This window comes from Hyla sarda, chromosome 6, assembly GCF_029499605.1.
Source record: "Hyla sarda isolate aHylSar1 chromosome 6, aHylSar1.hap1, whole genome shotgun sequence".
Lineage (NCBI taxonomy): Eukaryota > Metazoa > Chordata > Amphibia > Anura > Hylidae > Hyla > Hyla sarda.
In genome coordinates, this window is record NC_079194.1 from 288,193,800 (window position 1) to 288,220,555 (window position 26,756).

Below are 26,756 nucleotides of genomic sequence, written 5' to 3' on the forward strand. Positions count from 1 at the left end.
GAAACGCTATGGAGGAGACCCAGGAGGACCCTACTATGGGGGAAAACCAGGAGGACCCCACTATGGAGGAGACCCAGGAGGACCCCACTGCTGCCACAGAGACATAAAAAAGCAAGACTACATTTTGCCACAATGAACTGGAGTAAGCCAAAGTCCTTCTGGGAAAACGTCTTGTGGAAAGATGAGACCAAGATAGAGCTTTTTGGTAAAGCACATCATTCTACTGTTTACCGAAAACAGAATGAGGCCTACAAAGAAAAGAACACAGTACCTACAGTGAAATATGGTGGAGGTCAATGATGTTTTGGGGTTGTTTTGCTGCCTCTGACACTGGGGGCCTTGAATGTGTACAAGACATCATGAAATCTGAGGATTACCAACGGATTTTGTGTCGCACTGTACAGCCCAGTGTCAGAAAGCTGGGTTTGTGTCTGAGATCTTGGGTCTTCCAGCAGGACAATGATCCCAATCATACATCAAAAAGCCCCCAGAAATGGATGGCAACAAAGCGCTGGAGAATTCTGAAGTGGCAGCAATGAGTCCAGATCTAAATCCCATTGATCACCTGTGGAGAGATCTTAAAATTGCTGTTGGGAAAAGGCGCCTTCCAATAAGAGAGACCTGGAGCAGTTTGCAAAGGAAGAGTGGTCCAACATCCCGGCTGAGAGGTGTAAGGAGCTTATTGATGGTTATAGGAAGCGACTGATATCAGTTATTTTTTCCAAAGGGTGTGCAACCAAATATTAAGTTAAGGGTGCCAATAATTTTGTCCAGCCCAGTTTTGGAGTTTGGTGACATTATGTCCAATTTGCTTTTTTTCCCTCCTTTTTTTTGGTTTAGTTCCAATACACACAAAGGGAATAAACATGTGTATAGCAAAAGATGTGTTACTGCAATCCTTTTCTGTGAGAAATACTTCATTTTCAGGGGTGCCAACATTTACGGCCATGACTGTATGTACCTCCACAGGTATCTTTATCTCAGCATCTGATACAAATGGAATTCTATTGACTTATACAGGGCCCCTCAGATTTCTAGTGTTTAAGATTTTTGACTGCAAGAACAACCTGCAGATTTTGCTACTCTGGCCACCAAACACAATCTAAACAGACATCAGTGCTAGTGTAAATGGTGCAAACTACAAATGTCATCCAGCTGTACATACTGAACATTAAAAAAAATAAGATTTCTTACCTGGTGAACTTGAATTTCCACTTTTAGGGCCTCCTGAAGAGTCTGAAGCTCCATTCTCCTTTCTCCAGTTTCCTCACCTGAATTCCCAAATCCCGCAACTCTTCCACACGTTGTTCTACACAGAGTTAAAACTTCTTTCAGAGTCTAAACCTACAGAAAAGAAATAAGAAAAACAGGTTATGATCTGCAAGTGTTAAGACAAGCTGAAGAATGATCACAATCATTAAGCATAATTACGAATGTCTAAAGGAGACAAAGCAATACATACATTAAGGTCTGTCCTACATAAAATAGACTGGATTCACACTGCATGTTTACTGAATACATAATTATATACGTAGAAAGTAGATAAATGTATATTTAAAGTCACCTTATGCAATTTTAAGACTTTGCTATTTACTTGCTGTTAAAATAATCAACCTTTATATGTTTTTAATGTCATTGAAAAAACGGCCACTAGGTGGCTCTGTTCTGTTCCCAAACAGTTTGTTTGGTCTCCTCCCAGCCTGGCAGGAGACCAAACTCAGAAGTGCGTGCGGGGCATGGCGAGGCACAGCTCCCACAGGCTTCAGTGACGTCCCCCCTGCAGGGGAACGCCCACTTTCTCCTGCCGGGAGCTCACACAATGTGAGCAAGGGGAAATGTATGATACACAGCTTTTTAAAGTTCGGAAAAAATGTTTAAAGGGCAGGAGGGGTGTTATAAGTAGTTAGGGAATATAAAACGGAGTTATTCTAGATTATATGGTTTGATGTCACGTACTCTCTAAACACTGATTTCTATATGCAGGGTATTTTGTTATAAAAATAGGTAGTGTTTCCATTTGTCCATGCTTCACTGGTATCTTATTTTTATTTATTTATTTTTTAATCTATAGTAGTAGTTTTTTAATCTATTGAGTGTAGCAATCTGCTATTCTGGCTAGCAAAAAAAAATTATACATTGGTTCCAGTTAACAATGCAATGTGTTGCAATGGGAAATGGATTTTGCATCTATTTCTATCTTTTACATTTTAATGTACATATTTTTATAATTTTGAAGAGACAAAATGCAGTAAGCATTGTGTATACAGCTCAGCAGGAAACAATACTGCTTCCCGCTCAGGTGATCATGTGATTGTCAATGCAGGGTATATACAGGGTCTACCGAGTCTTAGAAGACCCTGATTTTTTTTTTACAGATAATGTCAGAGGGCTGTCTTTCCTCTTTAACCCCTTAACGACCACGGACGTAAATGTACGTCCTGGTGTGGCGGTACTTAGCACCAGGACATACATTTACATTCTGTGTATAACCGCAAGCATCGGATCGGTGCTCGCGTCATACACCGCAGGTTTCGGCTGCTTGTTGCAGCGGGGGACCCGCCGGTAATTGACTACATCCGAATTGCACCCCCTCTTATAGACATGAATGGAGGGGAAGTGGCGTGAAGTCACATCACAAGTCCCAGAAACCCTGAGGTTTCCGAAACTGGAGTCGCAGCTCCTGTATAGAATGCGGGTGCTGCAGGCAGATTGCGGGGGTCCCAGCGGCGGGCCCCCCGCGATCAGACATCTTATCCCCTATCCTTTGGATAGGGGATAAAATTGTTTTTGCCCCGGAATACCCCTTTAAATAAATAGAAAGCCCAACAAATGCCAAATGTCCTCACAGTTTTGCTGGTCGTCATTTAGGCCTCAAAAAGTCTGATGAATCTAATAATAAATCAGTTCTTAATTCTTACATTTCAGCAAATGCAAACAGCAAATTTAAAGAAATAAAAAACTTAAAACAATAATCTATCCAAAAGCAAAAAACGTTAAATTTTTTTTTATGGATTACATGAACAAAGGCTTTTTCCATAAGTCTAAGGACAGTAGGAGCACAATGGTTCTGGTTTAATGACACAGTCTTGTGGGTCCCAAATAACCAATACATGGTCTCCATTTAACAAATATGTAATTACGTTTGAAGCAATTGTGAGTCATTCTGGAGTATTTATCATGTGTTTGCTGTTTAACGTATGAGTCAATATAGCTCAATGTTACAGTGATTGCTGCACTTATTGGTCACACTGAAGTAGCAGATCTGAAAACTTCAACATTCAATTACCTTCTGGTTTTATAAACATTGAAAAAGCCAGAAGCAACAGCGCGGTGCTATATTTCACTTTTAGAAGGACTCGACACAAGACGACTAATACCCAGGCCACAATTTCTCAAGAAGGCAACACACACCCACACCACTATGAACAAAAGCGCGCACACACACACATACATAATATAATATAAATATAAATATAAATATAAATATATATATATATATATATATATATATAGTAAGGAGTAGCCGTATTAGTCCAGTGATGCAAATGCAAAATCATAGGATGTTGCAGTATCTTGTAATACCTTTTTTTATTGGACTAACAGTATTTTGCAGAGAGAAGCTTTCGGGATTCCTTCCTTTATCATCAAGTCAAAAGCATTTCTGAGCAGAAAGGTTCTCTTTCAAAAAAATATGCAGGGGTTAAATTTATGGCCCAATTTAGTGTGAATTCTCCACATGTTGTTTTAACCTGTTGCATATTTTGCGAGATGGAACCTGTGTTTTTTCTTCTTGTGAGCTCAAAAATGCTTTTGGACTTGATAAAGGGAGGAATCCCGAAAGCTTGTCTCTACGAAATACTGTTAGTCCAATAAAAAAGGTATTACAAGATACTGCAACATGATTTCTATGATTTTTGTGTATATGTATATATATATATATCCACACACTAATTCTAAATTATAATTATTTTGAATTTAGAGCCTAAATGCCTCAACCAAAGCACTGTTCTCCCTGCAGCTCATAACTCTGAAATCAGTCTCCATCACAAGACTAAGTGTAATAGGATTCTATGGCAGTGCACTATTCAGTACAAATTACATGTTATCTTTATTCTGCTAGCCCATATGAGTACCATGATACCCAATTTATATAGGTTTTGTTTCATTTTATACTTTTAAAAAATGTACTTTTTGTATGAAAATGGAGTTTGCTTAACCCCTTAAGGACCAAGCGTTTTTCAGTTTTTGCATTTTCGTTTTTTCCTCTTTATCTTTTAAAAATCATAACCCTTTAAATTTTCCACCTAAAATGGCTTATTTTTTGCGTCACCAATTCTACTTTGCAGCGACAGTGATTTTACCTAAAAATTCCACAGTGAAACGGGGGGAAAAAAATAATTGTGTTCCAAAATTTAAAAAAGCCATTTTGTAACTTTTGGGGGCTTCCGTTTCTACGCAGTGCTTTTTCGGTAACAATGACACCTTATCTTTATTCTGTAGGACCATACGGTTAAAATGATACCCTACTTATATAGGTTTTATTTTGTCGTACTTGTGGAAAAAAAAAATCATAATTACATGCAGGAAAATTTATACATTTAAAAATGTCCTCTAACCCCTATAAAACTTTTTTTTATTTTTCCCCCATTAGGGGATGTATGCGGGCTCATTTTTCACACCGTGATCTGAAGTTTTTATCGGTACCATTTTTGTTTTGATCAGACTTTTTGATCGCTTTTTTTATGGTATGAAGTGACCAAAAATACGCTATTTTGGACTTTGGAATTTTTTTTATTTTACATGTACGCCATTGACCATGCAGTTTAATTTATTATATATTTTTATAGTCCGAACATTTACGTACGCGGCAATACCACATGTTTATATACATTTTTTATTAATTTAATGGGAAAAGAGGGGTGATTCTCACTTTTATTAGGGAAGGGGTTAATTCACATTTATTAACATTTTTTTTATTTTTTTTGCAATGTTATAGCCCCCATAGGGGGCTATAACATTGCACGCACTGATTTCCTACACTGATTACTGCCATGCATTAACATGGCATTGATCAGTATTATCGCTGCTCGACTGCTCCTGCCTTCACGGAGCAGTAATTCAGCAATCGGACGCGGAGGAGGCAGGTAGGGATCCTCCTCATGTCCTGCAAGCTGTTCGTGACGGCGCGATTTCACTGCGGCGGTCCCAAACAGCCCGACTGAACTGCTGGGATGGTTTCTGTTTCACTTCAGACGTGGCGGTCAACTTTGATCGCCGCGTCTGAAGGGTTAATACCGGGCATCACCGCGATCGTAGCCCGATATGACCCGCGTGACCCCGCGTTATATCGTGGGAGCTGGTGCAGGACGTAAATATACATCCTGCGTCGTTAAGGGGTTAAAGTGTACCTGTCAGAGCCCACATAGAAAAAATTTAAAAAAAAAAGGTTACTCCATGTACCATGTACATCTAATGTTTATGCATCTATCACCTATATTAGTTATAAAAATCCCTCTTTTAATTAGCTCAGTGTGTTAGAAATCCTCTCAGAGAAAGGGGGTGTGTCCCTCCCTTGTGGTGGTGGGAGGTGATGTGTCCCTCCCTTGTGGTGGTGGTGGGAGGTGATTGGTGTGTGGTGGTAGGGGGCGTGTCCCTCCCTTATGGTGGTGGGAGGTGATTGGTGTGTGGTGGGAGGTGATTGTGTGCCTGCTCATGCAGCCTTGTCTATAAGTCATGGACAAGCTGATGCTGCTTCAGGACTCGTTAGTGTAGTAGTAGGTATAGGGACCCCTAGTGGTGGGATTTTCAGGAGCCATTTTCTTTTTTCTTTATTAAATATTGGAAAAATGTAAAACAATCACATTACAAAAGGTCTTTAAATTTTCATCAGTAACAACATAAAAAAAGTTTTTGGATCTGACAGTGCCATTTAAAATTGTCACTTCTGACCCCTATAACACTTATTTTTCCATATACTTATTTATTTTATTTATTTATATAGCGCCTACAGCTGTTTTTTTTAACAGTGATAAACCATGTAGTTTTAATATCATATTTAAATAGTTCGGACATTTACGCATGTGGCAATATCAAATGTGTGTGTTTTATTATTATCATTTTTAATAATGTTAAATAGAAAAAGGGGGTAATTCAAAAGGTGCTTGTTTACATTCATCATGATTTTATTAATTTTTTTACATTTTACTCACTATTTTTCAGTCCGCACAGGGGACTATTGCATAAGATCATCTGATTGCATACACTATATTTCATACATACAGTCCCATAGAACAACACCGATCAGAGTTATTTGCACCCTCCACCTGTCCTTTCATCTGATCGAGACCCTGAAGCTAACCGGCAATGATTAATTTTTTCCAGTTTTAGATCCAGCAACAAAACTTTGAGCACAGCATCTAAAGGGTTCATTAGCAATGGGTCCTGGTTGTTAATAGGGGTGAAAAGGGCTTACATTTACGCCCAATGGGGGACATGTATCATTATTTGTGTATGGTAGAAGCAGTTTACCCCTTTTCCCGAATTCTAAATTATGCGCAGAAGCGCTAAATTTATCAATCAAGCACAATGAGTTTCATAAATTGCGGTTAAATATAGTCATCTCCTTAATCCACTCTTTGGAAAATAGAATAGATGATTTAGAGCATCTTGCTACGTTAAGTCCAAGATGGCTTATATTTGCGGGGGGGGAAAAAACAGCTCTTGCGGCAACATTTTTGGTGTAAAGGAAAAGTACGCAGTTAATAAATCCATGTGTACTATAAATGTCACTCCAAGGTACCCTGATTCGGACACATCTGGAGGACATGCTCTACCAAAATGTGCGCAAAGAAAAGCGCAAAAAAAAGGGCTTGCGCAAAATTTTGCGCAAAAAAAGACACACAAAACAGGGGTAAAATCTTTGATACATGTCCCCCAATGTCCTGAAGGATATAGACAGTGAAATTTAACAAAAAAGAAAAAAACAGAGGACAAAGTTCCACAGAGTTGTTACACTCTGAGGCTATGTTCACACAATAGAATTTCGGAGATTCCGCTCAGCTCAATTTCTTTTTAATAAATGTGAAAACATAAAATAAAATAAAAAATGTTTATATACATAAACACACTATTTTATACTTAATACATTATAAATAAATGACAAATTTACTTTCTCCAGAATGGTTTAGTGTTTACTGTTCGTGACAATGCTGGAGATGTCTAATATACTTCAATTCTCCTTACTTCATTGACACATAAGATTGCATTTTCTCGAGGCATCTCACAGTAATCCGAATCACTGCAAGCAGCACTCCTCTGTTCTCCAATAGTATTCTCTACTTTGTCATCCATAATAAAAACACAAATATTTTCTTCTCAATGCATTCTGCAAAATTGCAATATGGTCATAACTGTGGTGCTGTGAAAGCAAGCATGGAGGTGTATTTATCAGTGCTGCGGCTGAGGACGGGTTTTTCACTAACATAATCCGTAAAACAAAAAGGCACCAGACTAGTGGCTCTTAGGCTTCTGCAAAACTACAACTCCAAGCGTGTCCTGACAGAACTTTTTAAAGCAGCAGACGAACGCAATTAAAGCGTTTCCGTCAGATCCAACAACCTTTTTTTTATTTTAAATATATCACTCAGTACCTAATCCTGAACATGTACATCTAATTTTTATGTATCTAGCACCTCACTGTGCAGGTCTCCGCCCCCTCCCTCAGTATGCTGTCTGCTCACATCTCCCCTAGTATTAGCATAACTACAACTCCCAGCTTGTCCTCAGTGACAGTAGCCGGACACAAGCTGACAGTGGGAGGATTTTTCCTCCAGGTGTGGGCCCTGCGCTCACAGCTGTCAATCAAGGAAGTGTGTCCATGACATAGGTGATGACCCATGGACACAGCAGGACTAGTACGTGTCCAAGCAGGCAGGGGGGGGCAGTTTGACTGGATTTTTCAGTATGAAATACTGAAAAATTTCTAATGAAAGCAATTGCAAAATCTATTGGTTATACATGCTTTACAACATATAAAAAGTTTTTGTATCTGACGGTGCCCATTTAAGTTTTAAAAACACAAAAAACCTAAACCTCAACGATCATGAGCAGGGAGAAGTGCACGCTTGGCGTGTTCTCTCCCGACTCTTCGTCACGTGACCAAGATGGACTGATAATGTAAATCTATGGGGCTGTCTAGGTCTCAGACAAAGAACGAGAAGAGAAGTGTGCAGCCAGGTGGTAAAAATGACATGCTCTTATATTGTAGGTGAATGTGATTAACACAATGTATATAGTTTTTTCTATTATTATACTACTTTAAAAAAATAAAGTAAAAAAAAAAAAATACTAGAGATGAGCGAACTTACAGTAAATTCGATTCATCACAAACTTCTCGGCTCGGCAGTTGATGACTTATCCTGCATAAATTAGTTCAGCCTTCAGGTGCTCCGGTGGGCTGGAAAAGGTGGATACAGTCCTAGGAAAGAGTCTCCTAGGACTGTATCCACCTTTTCCAGCCCACCGGAGCACCGGAAAGCTGAACTAATTTATGCAGGAAAAGTCATCAACTGCCGAGCCGAGAAGTTCATGACGAATCGAATTTACTGTAAGTTCACTCATCTCTAAAAAATACTTTTTCTTTAACAAAATTAGTATGCTTAAAATTATCCTTTTCTAACCCCTAAACCTTTTTGTTTTTTTCGTGAATTATTTTTTGGGGGGGAAATAGGAAAATAAGGGTGATAACCCGTCTTTAACGTGCTCTGGACCCCACCTTCTGAGATGAACGCAACCGACAGTGAAGGGTGAATTTCTACACACTTCGAAGTTGCTTTTTTGTTGTACTTACATCAACTTTAATCAAAATGGTGCATGCCATATGAAAAATTAGAGCAAACAAGTAGTCCAGCTTCAATGTTCAATTTTGACTATTGCAACGCACAGATTGGACGGCAGTGCAACCAGTCTGTAATCTTTATTATAAGCCTTTATTCAAATCATAATAAAAACGCATTACAGAGACAGATACATCAACCAACGCGCTTCGAATCATAGCATGTATCAAACAGACTTTTTGCTTAAAATACCCTACTAAGGGGTCAAATGAGTGTGATGTCATTACACAAAGTGAAAAAAGCTATAAACACAATAAATTGACTAAATTGGTCCATAAACTGTACCTTTCTCATGCAATAGAAAAAAAATGCTTTCAAAAAATTTTTGCAAGCCAGCAGAAATCAAAAATACCAAACAGGAGAGTTGTTCCCACAACCACTTTCTACAAAAGCATTTATAGCTACACTGTATGACAAGGCGCAAAATAGCCCTGCACAACAATCTTCGCCTAATATAGACAACAAAAATGCTCTAACGCTAATGATAAATTCTCCCCACTATACCCAAGACCTGTACATCTCTGTTTATAATAATTCAGTGCTATTCACAAACTGGGAGAAAATAAAAAAATAAATTGACCTATATATTTTGTATGGGACATAATAAAGCCTAGATCTTCAATCGCAGTGTTTAGGTAAGATTCCACCAGTCAAGCAGCTTCATTGGTCCAGGGCAGGGATTTATGACTAGGAGACGTAAGCACAGCAGAGATTTTAATGTTGACATTCTTCTAACTTGAAAGCTTCTGATTTATTTTTAAAAAAAATTCTCCTCTAGCTAAATGTCAGTGCATTTATTTACTAGGGAGGCCTATATATATATATACTGTTTGTACATATCTCCATAACCTGAATTTCTGAATATAACACTATTCACCAGCATTTAATAGCCCGCTGTTCGTGTTTAGATGAGAAGTGCCGCTACTATATAAAGACTAATCACTGGACGCTGCATTTGTTCATGCCATAGATCATATGAGAAAGTGTGCCAGCACTGAGCAAATGTATGCTACTAATAAAGAGAATGTCACTCAAATCTATGGGATTTCCTCTAAACAAAATGGCATAGAAATGTACAACATCGCCATGGAAACAAGTAATAGGAAAGCCCTCGAACATGAAAAGAGCATAAAGGGGGAAACGGCTAATGCTAATGCCTCCACACCTCCACCCATTACAGACGTGTCCTTACAGTCAGGTTGGAGTAATATAAAGCAAGAAACTCTGCATAGGAGATGGTGAGGATGAACTGATAAAAACAAACCTAAAAACCAATCCACATATACACCTTGAAAGATTATCGTAAAAGATTTATATATTTGTTTGTTTTTATTTTCTACAAAAATTCTACTTCCTCTGTATACACCTGAGCCCATACCAGCCTTGTACTCACAGGAGCCCAGGAAACACATGTGGGCTGCTGTATCCAGGGACCTTACAATGGTTTATCGGCACTTCTGCAAACCTCCCTATACCACTACCCCTTCCCCCTAAGGCCTGGGCTTCAAGGAGACTTTTTGTAGCGCTACAAGATTGAATCTGACTGTTGAGTGACAGCTGCAGTGCACAATGGGTAAAAATCAATATTGTAGCGCTGCAAAGAGTCTCCATGTAGTCCTGGCCTTAATCATAACGTCTAAGAAGGTGAGACACATTATTGCAATGGAGTGACCCTACTGGGGCAGTTGTAAAATGGGATGATTATATTTGTGCAGTTGTGCAATGGGGTGACTATTGGGGCAGTTTTTTTAATGGGTTGACCCTACTGGGGCAGTTGTAAAATGGGATGATTATATTTGTGCAGTTGTGCAATGGGGTGACTATTGGGGCAGTTTTTTTAATGGGTTGACCCTATTGGGGCAGTTGTAAAATGGGATGATTATATTTGTGCAGTTGTGCAATGGGGTGACTATTGGGGCAGTTTTTTTAATGGGTTGACCCTACTGGGGCAGTTGTAAAATGGGATGATTATATTTGTGCAGTTGTGCAATGGGGTGACTATTGGGGCAGTTTTTTTAATGGGTTGACCCTATTGGGGCAGTTGTAAAATGGGATGATTATATTTGTGCAGTTGTGCAATGGGGTGACTATTGGGGCAGTTTTTTTAATGGGTTGACCCTATTGGGGCAGTTGTGCAATTGGGTAACAATATTGGGGCATTTGTGTAATGCGAAGTTTACATTGCTGTGCTCCAACCTGTTCAGCTTTTTCTTTTTTTTTGGGACGGATCCTATAGTTCTAAACGTCAACTGGTGCCAGAAAGTTCAACAGATTTGTAAATTACTTCTATTAAAAAATCTTAATCCTTCCAGTACTTATTAGCTGCTGAATACTACAGAGGAAATTATTTCCTTTTTGGAACACAGTGCTCTCTGCTGACATCTCAGTCCATTTTAAGAACTGTCCAGAGTAGGAGAAAATCCCCATAGCAAACATATGCTGCTCTGGACAGTTCCTAAAATGGACAGAGATGTCAGCAGAGAGCACTGTGCTCGTGATTCAGCAGAGAGCACTGTGTTCCAAAAAGAAAACAATTTCCTCTGTAGTATTTTTTAATAGAGGTAATTTACAAACCTGTTAAACTTTCTGGCACCAGAAAAAAAAAAAGTTTTCCACCGGAGTACCCCTTTAACGACCATGGACATAAATGTACGTCCGGGTTTGGCAGTACTTCCCATACCAGGACGTACATTTACGTCCAGTGTATGACCGCGAGCATCGGAGTGGTGAATGCGTCATAGACGGCAGGTTCCGGCTGCTATCAGCAGCCGGGGACCCCCCGGTAATGGCAGACATCTGCGATCACACGGATGTCCGCCATTTACCCCTCAGATGCTGTGATCAGCATAGATCTCGGCATCTGCAGCAATGCGCATGTTAAAATAGATGATCGGATCTCCCGCAGCGCTGTCGCGGTACAAAGATAAAAAAAAGTATCTAGCCATGGGTATCATTTTAATCGTATTGACCCACAGAATGAAGAACACATCATTTTTACCGTAAATTGTACAGTGTGTAAACGAAACCCTCCAAAATGTGCAAAATTTTGGTTTTCATTTAAATATCCTCCCTAAAAAAATATTTTTGGGGGTTCACCGTACATTTTATGGTAAAATGAGAGGTTTCATTACAAAGTACGATTGGTCACGCAAAAAACAAGCCCTTATATGGGTCTGTAGATGGAAATATAAAAGTTACGGATTTTAGAGGGCGAGGAGGTAAAAACGAAAAAAGCAAAAATAAAATTGGCCTGGTTCTTAATGTAAAAATGGCCTTGAGATCCTTATACAGATATCACTGTATACATCCAAATGAATCACAGGGGTCAATATATATATATATATATATATATATATATATATATATATATATATATATATATATATATATATATATATATATATAAAACATGTTCTGTATGAGAAATAAGTGGTATGATTCAAACTGTGGACCTCAAAAAAACCATGTTGCAAATTTCTCAGAGTGAGGTTCATTCACTCTATTTCCAAAATGAAAAAGCAAAAAAAATATTTGATTTTATTAAAAAATTTTCACATTTTTTTTTTTTTGCGCACCTGCAGTTTTTTTGGTCTGTTTTTTTTTAAAGGTGGGGAAGGCGTTATACAGCCTGTTAAACAATTCATTTTTGGGCAATTTTTATTCCACCAAAGTCAAAAGGCATTGCCTCTATGTCACAATTTCCATTACGGGGCCCCGCTACTTACCAGGCTTTGGAAAACTCTGGCCCCCTACTTCCAAAACGAGTGCAACGGACAGAAGAGGGTGGGGGCCAGTGTGAACCAAGAACAGGTAAGTAGCAGAGGAGATTGCAGGGATTCCGATTGCTGGGCTCAGACATTGATCCCCTATTCCCCGCAGTAACCCTTCAAGGAACGAAAATTAGCAGCGACTACCGTCTCTCCAGTATAAAAGCCCTATAAAAATCTTAGCTACCTGGATCCATGAGCATAAAGCCTCATGCACATGACTATTACAGCTCTGTGGCCAATACTGTACCTCTGTTTAATGATTTTGCTCACACATGCATAAAGAGCCCATGAGACTTCCAAGAGACAACTATCTTAGGCCGGGTTCACACCACGTTTTTGCAATACAGTTCCCGTATACATTTCAATTTGAAAACCGTAGGGAACCGGATTAAAAACCATATGCATTGTCTCTCCATTGAAAACTGTATACCAAAAGATGCATCCGGTTGCGTCCGTTTTGCATTTGATGAAAAACGGATTCTTCAAATTTTAACCCGTATACGGTTTGAAAATGATGTCCAGTTGCATCCGATTTTTAAGAGAAAAAAAAAAAAATTATAGGTTTTTAATGGTCAAACAGTGAAGCTTTATTGATAGTCGGTTAGAATCACATAGAAACCAGCAACTTATAGGTTTTTAACTTTTCACTCCATTATGAACAAAGTTTCACTTGTTTGAAATTCCAAGAAAAAAAAAAAAAACTTACGGTGTGCATGTGCAAAGTCAAAAAACCGTATGGTGAAAACCGGATGGAACCATACGCACATACGGTTCCCACTGACTCCCATGTTAAAAAAAACATATACGGTTTCAATACAGTTTTTCACCCGGAACAAAAAGAAACAGTAGTAGGCAACGGTTTTGGGTACGGAAAGAAAAAAAAAAAACGAAAAAAAAACGTACAAGATACAAAATGGACACAACCGGATGCATCTTTTGGCATATGTTTTCAGTGGAGAGTCAATGCATACGGTTTTCAATACGGTTCCGTACGGTTTTCAAATTGAAAAAGTATACGGGAACTGTATTGCAAAAACGTGGTGTGAACACAGCCTTACATATATTGCACCACATTTATTATACATTTAAGACCATCCCTCCTTTTATTTTGACAAAAGGGGCCTGGCTTAAGATGTGGGTCTGCATACCAAAAAGGCACCAGAATTCTAGCGCAACACTGACGCAATTTAAGCCAACTTATAGTTGGTATATATATATATATATATATATATATATATATATATATATACACACACACACACACACACACACACACACATATATATACACACTTATCAAATAGCTTGAGCCACTGAGATTAGACTGTCTAGAAAGGCAGCAGATTTATCAAATTTATCATTGCCTAAGAATTAGACAGTTTTAGTAAATCTGGGCCACCGTGTGCTGTTGTAGGATTTGTTGGCATCTGTAAGGAAACGGAAAAGTTGCAAACTTTGGAGCGATGAAAGCGAAAAATTTACGCAAAACACCATTGTTAACTATAAATTTACATATTACAATGCAGGGCAGCTGCCAACAAGAAAAAAAAAACATGTCAAATCCCATTTCTAACTAGATATCTTCATCATTCGGGTTTGCAACCTGCTTCCTGGCACATACCAAATCTCCAACCTGTGGATATCATAACTACAACTCCCATCCGCTCTGAGTATAGTTCTAATGGAATATTTCACAACCGGTGGCTCTCCAGCTGTTGCAAAACTACAACAACTGGACATCCACAGTTTAGAGCAGTGTTTCCCAACCAGCTGTTGCAAAACTACAACTCCCAGCATGCCCGGACAGCCTTCGGCTGTCCGGGCATGCTGGGAGTTGTAGTTTTGCAACAGCTGGTTGGGAAACACTAGTTTAGGGATCGATGACCTATACATTTTGTTGTTACGTAGCTTCATCCTCTTCGCTGGGAAGAAGCGTTACCTTCAGGAATTTTGAACGTCACATAAATCCAACAAGATAATTGTTCGAAACGCACAAGACAGGAATATAAAAACCGTGCCGCTATTAGAAGGATCATTTTAATGTATAATTACAGTTTGCTAAGCAAAAGCAGTAATTAACATTGCCATCGCTGTCCATATACAGTGGGGGGAAAAAATATGAAAATACACAAATATTTTCTCTGTTTGTATAAATGAGTCGCTCGAAATGCCAAATGGTTACTTAGCGCTGTTTCTGTAAAGATTCTTTGAACTCGCGGACCGAGTGCTCAAGAACCAATGATGACGTCACACGCCGCTGCTCTAAGGAAAGCACCGATAGTTATAACACAGATTCAGCCCTTGAGGGAAAAAAAAAGAGTTTATCCAAGAAGTCGGAGCTGAATCACTAGACAGGTTTTGTGAAAGACAGTCATTCCCCGGGTCACAGAGGATAGAAGTGGTGGGAGTGAATGATGAGTATGCCAAAGCTTCTACAGGGCATACAGTAAGGAAACGATGAGAACGCAACTCCCCCCCCTTAAGGCAGCATTACTGGTGCTTATGGCTGCACAATTTGGGGAAAATGTGCGATTGCGATAATAGGAGGTAAATATTGCAATTTTGATATAATAAACAAATGGTGAAATCCTCCAATTTCACATCCATCCCCAATATCATGTTAACTCCCTTATTTCGCATCAATCTCCCAATGTCACATCTCCCCCACATTAACCCCTTAAGGACTCAGCCCATTTTGGCCTTAAGGACTCAGACAATTTAATTTTTACGTTTTCATTTTTTCCTCCTGGCCTTCTAAAAATCATAACTCTATTATATATTCACACACAGACTAGTATGAGGGCTTGTTTTTTTGCGCGACCAGTTGTCCTTTGTAATGACATCACTCATTATATCATAAAATGTATAGCAGAAGAAAGAGGAGTCCAGCGTCCAGAAACTCGGAGGATAATATTTATTCACCAGATGGTCATAACAGGAACACAGGGTACAGTGACGCGTTTCGGCTTTACAACAAAGCCTTAGTCATACACAACATGTACTACAAAAAGACCGGGTTTTATACATGTGGGTGAGCGGACATGACGCAACGGCACACCTGTACTGACAGGTGGACGTGACGTCAAAGCCACGCCTACACAAGATGGTATAACCACCCACATGTAGAAACCAATGGCAACCGCCACTGCGAAACATGCAAAAACAATTAGAAATCCCAAAAATTGTATAAAATTTATCAAATGAGGACGTTTTTACATGAAAACAGTATTAAAATATATTATAATATATTAAACATACATAGATATAACAATTTCTTTATTACAAAAATATCTTAAATATAAAAGAGAAGAAAGATATCAACATCATTTGTAAGTTACAGAAATCTATCTCTCATAGTACTAAAAGAAAAGAAAACCGCATATCCATGAAGCATTCACACTCATAGTTTATATATATGAGTGTATCGCGGAATTATGCTATCGCACTACAAAAATGGAACAGCTAGAACCATGATAATCGTTGAAGAATAAACAGATAAGCAAAGGGGGAAAGGGGGGGGGGGGTTGGGAAAAGGGGGAGGGGGGGGGGGGAAAAAGAAGGGAAAGAGAGAAAGGGGGGGGGAGGAAAGGGGAACGGAAACAGGGGGAGAAAGAGGAAGGGAAAGGGAAGGAAAGGTTTATGTGGGAAGGGGCAGTGACCCAGAGAAGAGGAAAGAAGAAGAGGGAAAAAGAAAAAAACTCAAAAAATACTCAAAAAAATTTTTTTTTTTTTTTTTTTGATAAACTCAAAAAATACAAAAAATTCTAAAATTATTATCAGTAATGTAGGATCGTATCCATTCTTTTGTTCAAACCTTGAGGATATCTGGTCCCCAGCTTCAGGATCCAAAAGATCTCACGGTCTAGGATCTTATGTTTAAGATTACCTCCTCTAGTTGGAACCGTGACCCTTTCAATCCCCTGAAGCCGGAGGCCAGAGGTATCCCCAGCATGCGCCTCCGCGCAGTGCTTGGATACCATTGAGACGTTCCTAGATAGGAAATGTGGTACATCGGAAATATGTTTCCGAATCCTCATTTTCAGAGAACTTGTGGTGCAGCCTACATATTGTACCTGACAGGTAATGCATGTAAACAGGTATACGACACCAGTGGTGTTACAGTTTACATACTGCTTAATTGGAAAACTAGTATGGTTGACTGTAGACACAAATGTAGTGGAATTAGAAATATAGCTGCAACAAATGCACCTTTTAGCCCCACACTTGAATGATCCAATGTATGTCAGCCAAGTGGGTTTAGTCGAGGCCTTATCCTGGAACAATCCCCACAGTCGCGCTTTGGTGTGGTATGGCCGCTACATTGACGATCTCCTCTTTATTTGGAGGTCCGATGTAGCGGCCATACAGGAATTTTCGGAATACCTCAATCAGAATGATTTGAATTTAAAATTCACTGTAACTGTGGAGACAGAGGTGATCAATTTTCTGGATTTACGTCTGTGGGGTGACAGAGAAGTCGGCCAGGTTATAACATCTACCTATAGGAAACATACTGCAGTGAATTCTATCCTGCATGCCGATTCCTGTCACCCCAGACACGTTATAGAGAACCTCCCAACTGGTGAGCTCATTAGAGCTCGGCGTAATTGTACCCGAGAGGTTGATTTTAGTGGGGAGGCAGCTTCCATAGGCAACCGCCTTAGAGCAAGGAATTATCCACAGTGGACCATTGATAAAGCCCTTGCGGTTGCCAATGGTAAAGATCGCAAGTCTTTGATAGGTATTACTTCTGACATGCATGGGGAAACACATAATGGTGATGATAGAAATGTCATTCATAGTTATAGTCACAATAGAAACATTAAGTCTGATAACAGAAATAATTCACCAGTAGTGTTTTCTACCCAGTATAGCATAGAGTTTCATAAAATTAAGAAGGTCATCAATAAGTATATGCCGATCTTGAGTAGTGATCCAGATTTTAAACAGGCTTTGATAGGGGGCCATAGATGTGTGTCTAAGAAAGCACCCACTATTGGCCAACGTCTCTCTCCTAGCCTGTTCCAGGATAAGGCCTCGACTAAACCCACTTGGCTGACATACATTGGATCATTCAAGTGTGGGGCTAAAAGGTGCATTTGTTGCAGCTATATTTCTAATTCCACTACATTTGTGTCTACAGTCAACCATACTAGTTTTCCAATTAAGCAGTATGTAAACTGTAACACCACTGGTGTCGTATACCTGTTTACATGCATTACCTGTCAGGTACAATATGTAGGCTGCACCACAAGTTCTCTGAAAATGAGGATTCGGAAACATATTTCCGATGTACCACATTTCCTATCTAGGAACGTCTCAATGGTATCCAAGCACTGCGCGGAGGCGCATGCTGGGGATACCTCTGGCCTCCGGCTTCAGGGGATTGAAAGGGTCACGGTTCCAACTAGAGGAGGTAATCTTAAACATAAGATCCTAGACCGTGAGATCTTTTGGATCCTGAAGCTGGGGACCAGATATCCTCAAGGTTTGAACAAAAGAATGGATACGATCCTACATTACTGATAATAATTTTAGAATTTTTTGTATTTTTTGAGTTTATCAAAAAAAATTAAAAAAAATAAAATAAAAAAATTTTTTTGAGTTTTTTTCTTTTTCCCTCTTCTTCTTTCCTCTTCTCTGGGTCACTGCCCCTTCCCACATAAACCTTTCCTTCCCTTTCCCCCCCATGTTTCCGTTCCCCTTTCCTCCCCCCCCCCCTTTCTCTCTTTCCCTTCTTTTTCCCCCCCCCCCCCTCCCCCTTTTCCCAACCCCCCCCCCTTTCCCCCTTTGCTTATCTGTTTATTCTTCAACGATTATCATGGTTCTAGCTGTTCCATTTTTGTAGTGCGATAGCATAATTCCGCGATACACTCATATATATAAACTATGAGTGTGAATGCTTCATGGATATGCGGTTTTCTTTTCTTTTAGTACTATGAGAGATAGATTTCTGTAACTTACAAATGATGTTGATATCTTTCTTCTCTTTTATATTTAAGATATTTTTGTAATAAAGAAATTGTTATATCTATGTATGTTAATATATTATAATATATTTTAATACTGTTTTCATGTAAAAACGTCCTCATTTGATAAATTTTATACAATTTTTTGGATTTCTAATTGTTTTTGCATGTTTCGCAGTGGCGGTTGCCATTGGTTTCTACATGTGGGTGGTTATACCATCTTGTGTAGGCGTGGCTTTGACGTCACGTCCACCTGTCAGTACAGGTGTGCCGTTGCGTCATGTCCGCCCACCCACATGTATAAAACCCGGTCTTTTTGTAGTACATGTTGTGTATGACTAAGGCTTTGTTGTAAAGCCGAAACGCGTCACTGTACCCTGTGTTCCTGTTATGACCATCTGGTGAATAAATATTATCCTCCGAGTTTCTGGACGCTGGACTCCTCTTTCTTCTGCTATTCAATTGGGCGAGGTCCGCGCTCTGTCCGTGCGCACCTGGGGTGAGCTGAAGCATTGCTGTTTCTCTATCATAAAATGTATGGCGCAACCAAAAAACACTATTTTTGTGGGGAAATTAAAACGAAAAACGCAATTTTGCTAATTTTGGAAGGTTTTGTTTTCACGCCGTACAATTTATGGTAAAAATGACGCGTGTTCTTTATTCTGAGGGTCAATACGATTAAAATGATACCCATTATTACATACTTTTATATTATTGTTGCGCTTAAAAAAAATCACAAACTTTTTAACCAAATTAGTACGTATGGGGGCTCATTTTTTGCGCCATGATCTGTACTTTTTTTTTTATACCACATTTGCATATAAAAAACTTTGAATAAATTTTTTATAAATTTTTTTTTATAAAATGTATTAAAAAAGTAGGAATTTTGGACTTTTTTAAATTTTTTTTCGTTCACGCCGTTCACCCCACGGGATTATTAACATTTTATTTTAATAGTTCGGACATTTACGCACGCGGCGATACCAAATATGTCTATAAAAAATGTTTTTTACGCTTTTTGGGGGTAAAATAGGAAAAAACGGACGTTTTATTTTTTTATTGGGGGAGGGGATTTTTCACTTTTTTTTTTACTTTTACTTTTACATTTTTTTACATTTTTTTTTTACACTTGAATAGTCCCCATAGGGGACTATTCATAGCAATACCATGATTGCTAATACTGATCTGTTCTATGTATAGGACATAGAACAGATCAGTATTATCTGTGATCTTCTGCTCTGGTCTGCTCGATCACAGACCAGAGCAGGAGACGCCGAGAGCCGCACGGAGGAAGGTGAGGGACCTCCGTGCGGCGTTATGAATGATCGGATCCCCAAGCAGCGCTGCGGGCGATCCGATCGTTCATTTAAATCGCGAACTGCCGCAGATGCCGGGATCTGTATTGATCCCGGCACCTGAGGGGTTAATGGCGGACGCCCGCGAGATCACGGGCGTCGGCCATTGCCGGCGGGTCCCTGGCTGCGATCAGCAGCCGGGATCAGCCGCGCATGACACGGGCATCGCTCCGATGCCCGCGGTTATGCTTAGGACGTAAATGTACGTCCTGGTGCGGTAAGTACCACCTCACCAGGACGTACATTTACGTCCTGCGTCCTTAAGGGGTTAAAGGGGTATTCCAGGCCAAAACTTTTTTTTTTTTATATATCAACTGGCTCCGGAAAGTTAAACAGATTTTTAAATTACTTCTATTAAAAAATCTTAATCCTTCCAATAGTTATTAGCTTCTGAAGTTGAGTTGTTTTCTGTCTAACTGCTCTCTGATGACTCACGTCCCGGGAGCTGTCCAGTTCCTATGCAGATATTCTCCCATCATGCACAGCTCCCGGGACGTGACATCATCATTGAGCAGTTAGACAGAAAACCTCAGAAGCTAATAACTATTTAAAGGATTAAGATTTTTTAATAGAAGTAATTTACAAATCTGTTTAACTTTCCGGAGCCAGTTGATATATATAAAAAAAGGTTTTGCCTGTAATACCCCTTTAATGCTGTGCCGGGGTACTGGGGAAACATAAAAAAAAAAAAAAAAAAAAACCCTGATGTTCACCTAACCCAGGTCCCCCGTGGCTCTGCCACAGATCCCATTCTCCTCTATGCAGTAAGGTGTTTTATGGGACTTACAGGACCTTCCTGTTCAGCCAATCACTGGCCTGACACATGACCCCGCTGGGGCCACTGATTGGTTGAGTGGGAAAGGTCCTGGAACCAGCTGCTTGTCAGGAGAACAAAAAGAAAAGACATTGGGACCGCATGAAAGAACATGATCTGTGGCAGACCTACGGGGACCAGGGCTAGGTGAGCATCAGTTTTTTTTTAATGTTTCCCCACGCGCTTATTACTTAGGGCAGCGTTTTCCTATGAAAGGATGACTCCAGCTGCTGCAAAACTACAACTCCCAGCATACCCGGACAGCCTTTGGCTGTCCTGGCATGCCGAGAGTTGTAGTTTAGCACCAGCTGGAGGCACCCTGGTTGGGAAACACCAACTTAGCATTTGAATTTTGGTGGCATGATATGGTGCCAGACAGCCGCAGATAATCGCAAAAATCGTGAGGTGATTGCGATATATGGTGCAGCCCTACTGGGGATTCTATACCAGTGAGAACCAAAGGGCCTGTAGGACACTGTTTGCATTCATAGCAGAAACCAAGACCTGTGTCATACCATAGATCCCATTGACTTATAATGGGGTCTGTTGTGGCTCATGTAGCTTTGACAGCAAGAATAAAGCTGCTGACATGGCTTCCAACACATGTGAATAAAGCCAAATAGATACAACTACTCTGATATCAACATTTATCTTGAAAGAATGCAAATCAAACTGCAATATCAGTGTAGAATAGAAGAGGAAAAGTAACAGACAAAATACATCAGCTGCCCTTTTTAAAGGGTTGGTCAGGATCAGATTGGTGCTTGGCAGACTTCTGGGACCCACACCAATTGGATGATTTAAGGGCTCCCAATGTTCTGCATCCTTTTCATCACCTAAGGCCCCCATGCACCTTTGTGAAAAGCCGTCCAAACCTGCTAACTTCAGCAGGACTCGACAACTGTCTAATATGCATCGGAGAGGTTCCCAACTCATATGACAGACAATGTCAGGGAGAAATGTAACAGACAGGATTGATTTTGGCTGCCTAGTCCTTTCTTTATGACAGATCTTGCAGCAGCTGCTTACCCCATCTTTCCCTACCGAGGACGCATGAACATTCGGCTGATCGAACGTTTATGGGTATGGCGAGATTGGAAGAGAGCTGTAGGCCCAAAAGTTATTGAAGGAGAATGTCCACCTATACCAGGCAATGGCCCATACATATACATTACACAGAAGAGTTACCTATTTCTGTGATTCACTTTTACTGTATATGACTAAGCTGCAATACCAAGTAATGGCCACTGCAAAATATACAGAGCTGTGTTTAGTAAGAAATGATGAAGCTGCAGCACTGGCTGGGACACTGCAGGCCCTTTAAAGGGGTACTCCTGTCGAAAACCATTTTTTTAATCAACTGGTGCCAGAAAGTTAAACAGATTTGTAAATGACTTCTATTAAAAAAATCTTAATCCTTCCAGGACTTTTTATGGGCTGTATACTACGGAGGAAATGCTTTTCTTTTTCGATTTCTCCTCTGTCACGACAACAGTGCTCTCTGCTGACATCTGCTGTCCATTTTATGAACTGTCAAGAGCAGCATATGTTTGCTATGGGGATTTTCTCCTGCTCTGGATAGTTCCAAAAATGGACAGCAGAGGTCAGCAGAGAGCACTGTGGTCGTGACATCAGAGAAATCCAAAAAGAAAAGCATTTCCTCTGTAGTATATAGCCCCTAAAAAGTACTGGAAGGATTAAGATTTTTTAATAGAAGTGATTTACAAATCTGTTTAACTTTCTGGCAACAGTTGATTTAAAAAAAAAAAAAAAAAAAAGTTGACGGGAGTACTCCTTTAAATCAGCTGATTTTGGGGTGACACGAGTCAGATCACCAAAGTCTGATATTGAAGGCCATCAATATGAAAGTCCCAGAAAACTGCCTCAAGATACATTTTCTAAGGTGCTTTTAGATAGTTTTTGTTATTATTATTAATAATAATAATAATAATAATAATAATAATAAACTACAGGCTAGAACTGGGGGGTTAAAAAAAAAATAAACAAACAACTCACTCGTAAATTCGACACTTGTTCTAAAGACAGCGCCACACCTGTCCTCAGGTACTTTGTGGCATTACAACTTGGATCCATTCACATCAAAGGAACTGAGCTGCAATACCACACACCCCCAATGCAGTTTTTGGAAGAAATTAGCAGTTTTTCTAATCCTCTTTAAAAGAGAACATAACATATCCTTTAAAATCCCCAAAAGCATACCAAAAGCGAGTCATTACACACTGTTGAGGCTTCATCAACAAATATTCAAATCCAGAAAAACTCTAACAAAGTAAATTCCAATTCAAGCTGAGCAAAAATGAACATCCCAGAAGCCGCCTGTCTGCTCCGAGCAGGTGTCATAAAATGAGCAAATCAGAGATGCTATAATTTTTTGTGCTGCACATCAAATTAATGTGACATCTGTTCCAAGTTGTCGAAACATTCTCAACGTGATATTTTTACTTCTATGTTTTTTTTTTGTTGTTTTTTTTTTTTACCTTCATGAAATCTCTCGATCCTAATTATAAAACATGAGTAGTAGGGCAGTGTACATAGGATAATCTATAAATTAGGCTGGGTTCACTATACGGAATCTGAGGGCAGCTGGTGTTAGGACAGCATGGACATTGTTGGTCCATGTAGAAATTCTGTTGTATACAGTGCAACGGAATCCTATTGACAGCAATGGGACTCTGCTGCAACGGAATTTCAGCTCAGAAATTCCTAAGTATGACCCTAGCCTTACATATCTGTAGTAATGGTATGATTTAAAAGGAGAAGTCTCATGCTGAAAAAGGATAGGGGATAAGTTTTAGATCGCAGGGGGTCTGACCACTGGGACCCCCTGTGATCTCCTGTACAAGGGCCCTGACTCTCCCCGGGAGCAGCGCGGCACAACCCCCACAAGAAGCGGCGGCAAACATGCGTCCTCCATATATCTCTATGTGAGAGCCGAAGATAGCTGAACACAGGCAAGCCAGAGCTTGGTAAAAGGAGGTCACGAGGGGTCCCATCACTCGGACCTCGTGATCTAAAACTTATCCCCTATCCTTTGATAGGGGATAAGTTCTTCAGCATGACGTACCGTATTTATCGCCATATAAGACGCACTTTTTCTTCCCCAAAACTTGGGGGGAAAAAAAGTCGGTGCGTCTTATATGGCGAATACACCCCTATCGCGGCAGTCCCTGCGGCCATCTACTGCCGGGACCTGCGGCTAATACAGGACATCACCGATCGCGGTGATGCCCTGTATTAACCCTTCAGACGCGGCGATCAAAGCTGACCGCCGCGTCTGAAGGCAAAGTGACACTAACCCGGCTGTTCAGTCGGGCTGTTCGGGACCGCCGCAATTTCACCGCGGCGGTCCCGAACAGCCCGACTGAATAGCCGGGTTAGTGCTTACAGGACACCAGGAGGGACCCTACCTGCCTCCTCTGTGTCTTCTCCGTTCAGGGATCCCCTGTATGGCCGGCACTCTCCTTCCTCGTCATCACGTTGTCGCGTACGTGCGTCAGGCGTGCGTAACGACGTGATGGCGGCGACGGAGAGCGAGGATACCCGGCAGGCAGCAGAGACGTTACGGACACGGCGACAGCGATGGAGCGACATCCAGGGCAGCGGTGACGGGTCCGGAGCGGCGGGGACACGTGAGTATTACCTCCTATGCAGTGGTCTTCAATCTGCGGACCTCCAGATGTTGCAAAGCTACAACTCCCAGCATGCCCGGACAGCCGTTGGCTGTCCGGGCATGCTGGGAGTTGTAGTTTTGCAACATCTGGAGGTCCTCAGGTTGAAGACCACTAATCGAATTTACTGTAAGTTCGCTCATCTCTAAAAAAGACCTTTGATTTAAAAAAAAGTGTACTTAGTAACTGTTGATGTAAAAGAACTTTCAGTGCACAACATTCTACAACACAGGCAACAGGGTTTGTTACACCTGCGCATACCACAGTCACCTGACAGAACAATAGAAGTAGGTTTAGATCTAAATCTACTGGGGGCAACTCAATTGCGTAGGTTCATGGATCTCCTAAACGTGACCCCTGGATGTGAAGGGACAATATTTCGTAAAACAGGGTCGTCACGCACGATTGGCCAGTGTTTATTTAAAATATCTTTAATAGTATTAGAAGCACAATTAAAATTAGTGATAAAATTGTATTTAAAAATCACACTTAGTAGTGTTATTCACCCTATTCCTATTTGCACTAGCTGACACTAATTCATTCTGTGATTTTTTACCCTATTATAAGCATCTGAAAGTAATTGTGTGGGGTATCCCTTGCTTATAAACCGTTCTTTTAAGGTGCGTGCTTGTCTGGTAAGTGTCAGCTAGTGCAAATTGCATGAATTGGCGGTATTACACTATGGAATGCTCCTTCTGTGTCTTTTTTTAGTTTTAAAAATCATAACCCTTTCAATTTCCCACCTAAAAAGCCATATTATGGCTTATTTTTTGTGTCACCAATTCTACTTTGCAGTGACATTAGTTATTTTACCCAAAAATTCACGGTGAAACGGGAAAAAAAATCATTGTGCGACAAAATCGAAGAAAAAACGCCATTTTGTAACTTTTGGGGGCTTCCATTTCTACGCAGTGCATATTTCGGTAAAAATGACACCTTATTATTCTGTAGGTCCATACGGTTAAAATGATCCCCTACTTATATAGGTTTGATTTTGTCGTACTTCTGGAAAAAATCATAACTACATGCAGGAAAATTTATACGTTTAAAAATGTCCTCTTCTGACCCCTATAACTTTTTTATTTTTCCACGTACAGGGCGGTGTGAGGACTCATTTTTTGCGACGTGATCAGACTTTTTGATCACTTTTTATTCATTTTTTTTTATAAAAAGTGACCAAAATACGCTTTTTTGGACTTTGGAATTTTTTTACGTGTACGCCATTGACCGTGCGCTTTAATTAATGATATATTTTTATAGTTCGGACATTTATGCACCTGGCGATACCACATATGTTTATTTTTATTTACACGGTTTTATTTTTTTTATGGGAAAAGTGGGGTGATTCAAACTTTTATTAGGGAAGGGTTTAAATGACCTTTATTAACACTTTTTTCTTACTTTTTTTTTGCAGTGTTATAGGTCCCATAGGGACCTATAACACTGCACACACTGATCTCCTACGCTGATCACTGGCGTGTATTAACACGCCTGTGATCAGTGTTATCGGCGCTTGACTGCTCCTGCCTGGATCTCAGGCACGGAGCAGTCATTCGTCGATCGGACACCGAGGAGGCAGGTAAGGGCCCTCCTGGTGTCCTGTAAGCTGTTCGGGATGCCGCGATTTCACAGCGGCGGTCCCGAACAGCCCGACTGAGCAGCCGGGATACCTTCACTTTCGCTTTAGAAGCGGCGGTCAGCTTTGACCGCCGCTTCTAAAGGGTTAATACCGCACATTGCCGCGATCGGCGATGTGTGGTATTAGCCACGGGTCCCAGCTGTTGATTAGCGCCGGGACCGACGCGATGCTTCATATCGCGGGAGCCCGCGCAGGACGTAAATATACGTCCTGCGTCGTTAAGGGGTTAAAGGAGATGTCCGGTGCAGACTTTTTCTATTCCATCCTGCCCGGGCTGCAAAAAAAGACAAAACAAACTTTCACTTACCTTCCTACATTCCCGAGGAGCTCCACAACAGCTGATCAGTCAGCCGGGCTTTTTACTTCCTAGTTCCCTTAGCCTGGTACGTCACACGGCGCTTCAGCCTATCACCGGCAGAGGCGGGACATCGCTGCGGCCGGTGATAGGTTGAAGCGCCGTGTGACGTACCAGGCTGAGGGAAGAAGGAAGTAAACAGCCTGACCGTACCGGGGGAACGTAGGAAGGTAAGTGAAAGTTAGTTTTGTCTTTTTTTTGCAGCCCGGGCAGGATGGAATAGAAAAAGTCTGCACCAGACATCTCCTTTAATTGATCCTGTGGAATTAACA

The 26,756-nt window shown here is 40.4% G+C and overlaps 1 protein-coding gene across 7 annotated transcripts in view; it reads right to left on the reverse strand.

The window, feature by feature from the left end:
- The window catches only part of PHF21A (PHD finger protein 21A), a 195,111-nt gene that overhangs the window by 123,208 nt on the left and 45,147 nt on the right, over nucleotides 1–26,756 (reverse strand). For all 7 annotated transcript variants that reach the window (XM_056527632.1, XM_056527634.1, XM_056527635.1 and 4 more), the window contains exon 2: nucleotides 1,195–1,344. In XM_056527632.1, coding sequence (XP_056383607.1) covers nucleotides 1,195–1,248 — 54 coding nt within the window. In that variant the 5' untranslated portion in view covers nucleotides 1,249–1,344. The remainder of the gene's footprint in view (nucleotides 1–1,194; nucleotides 1,345–26,756) is intronic.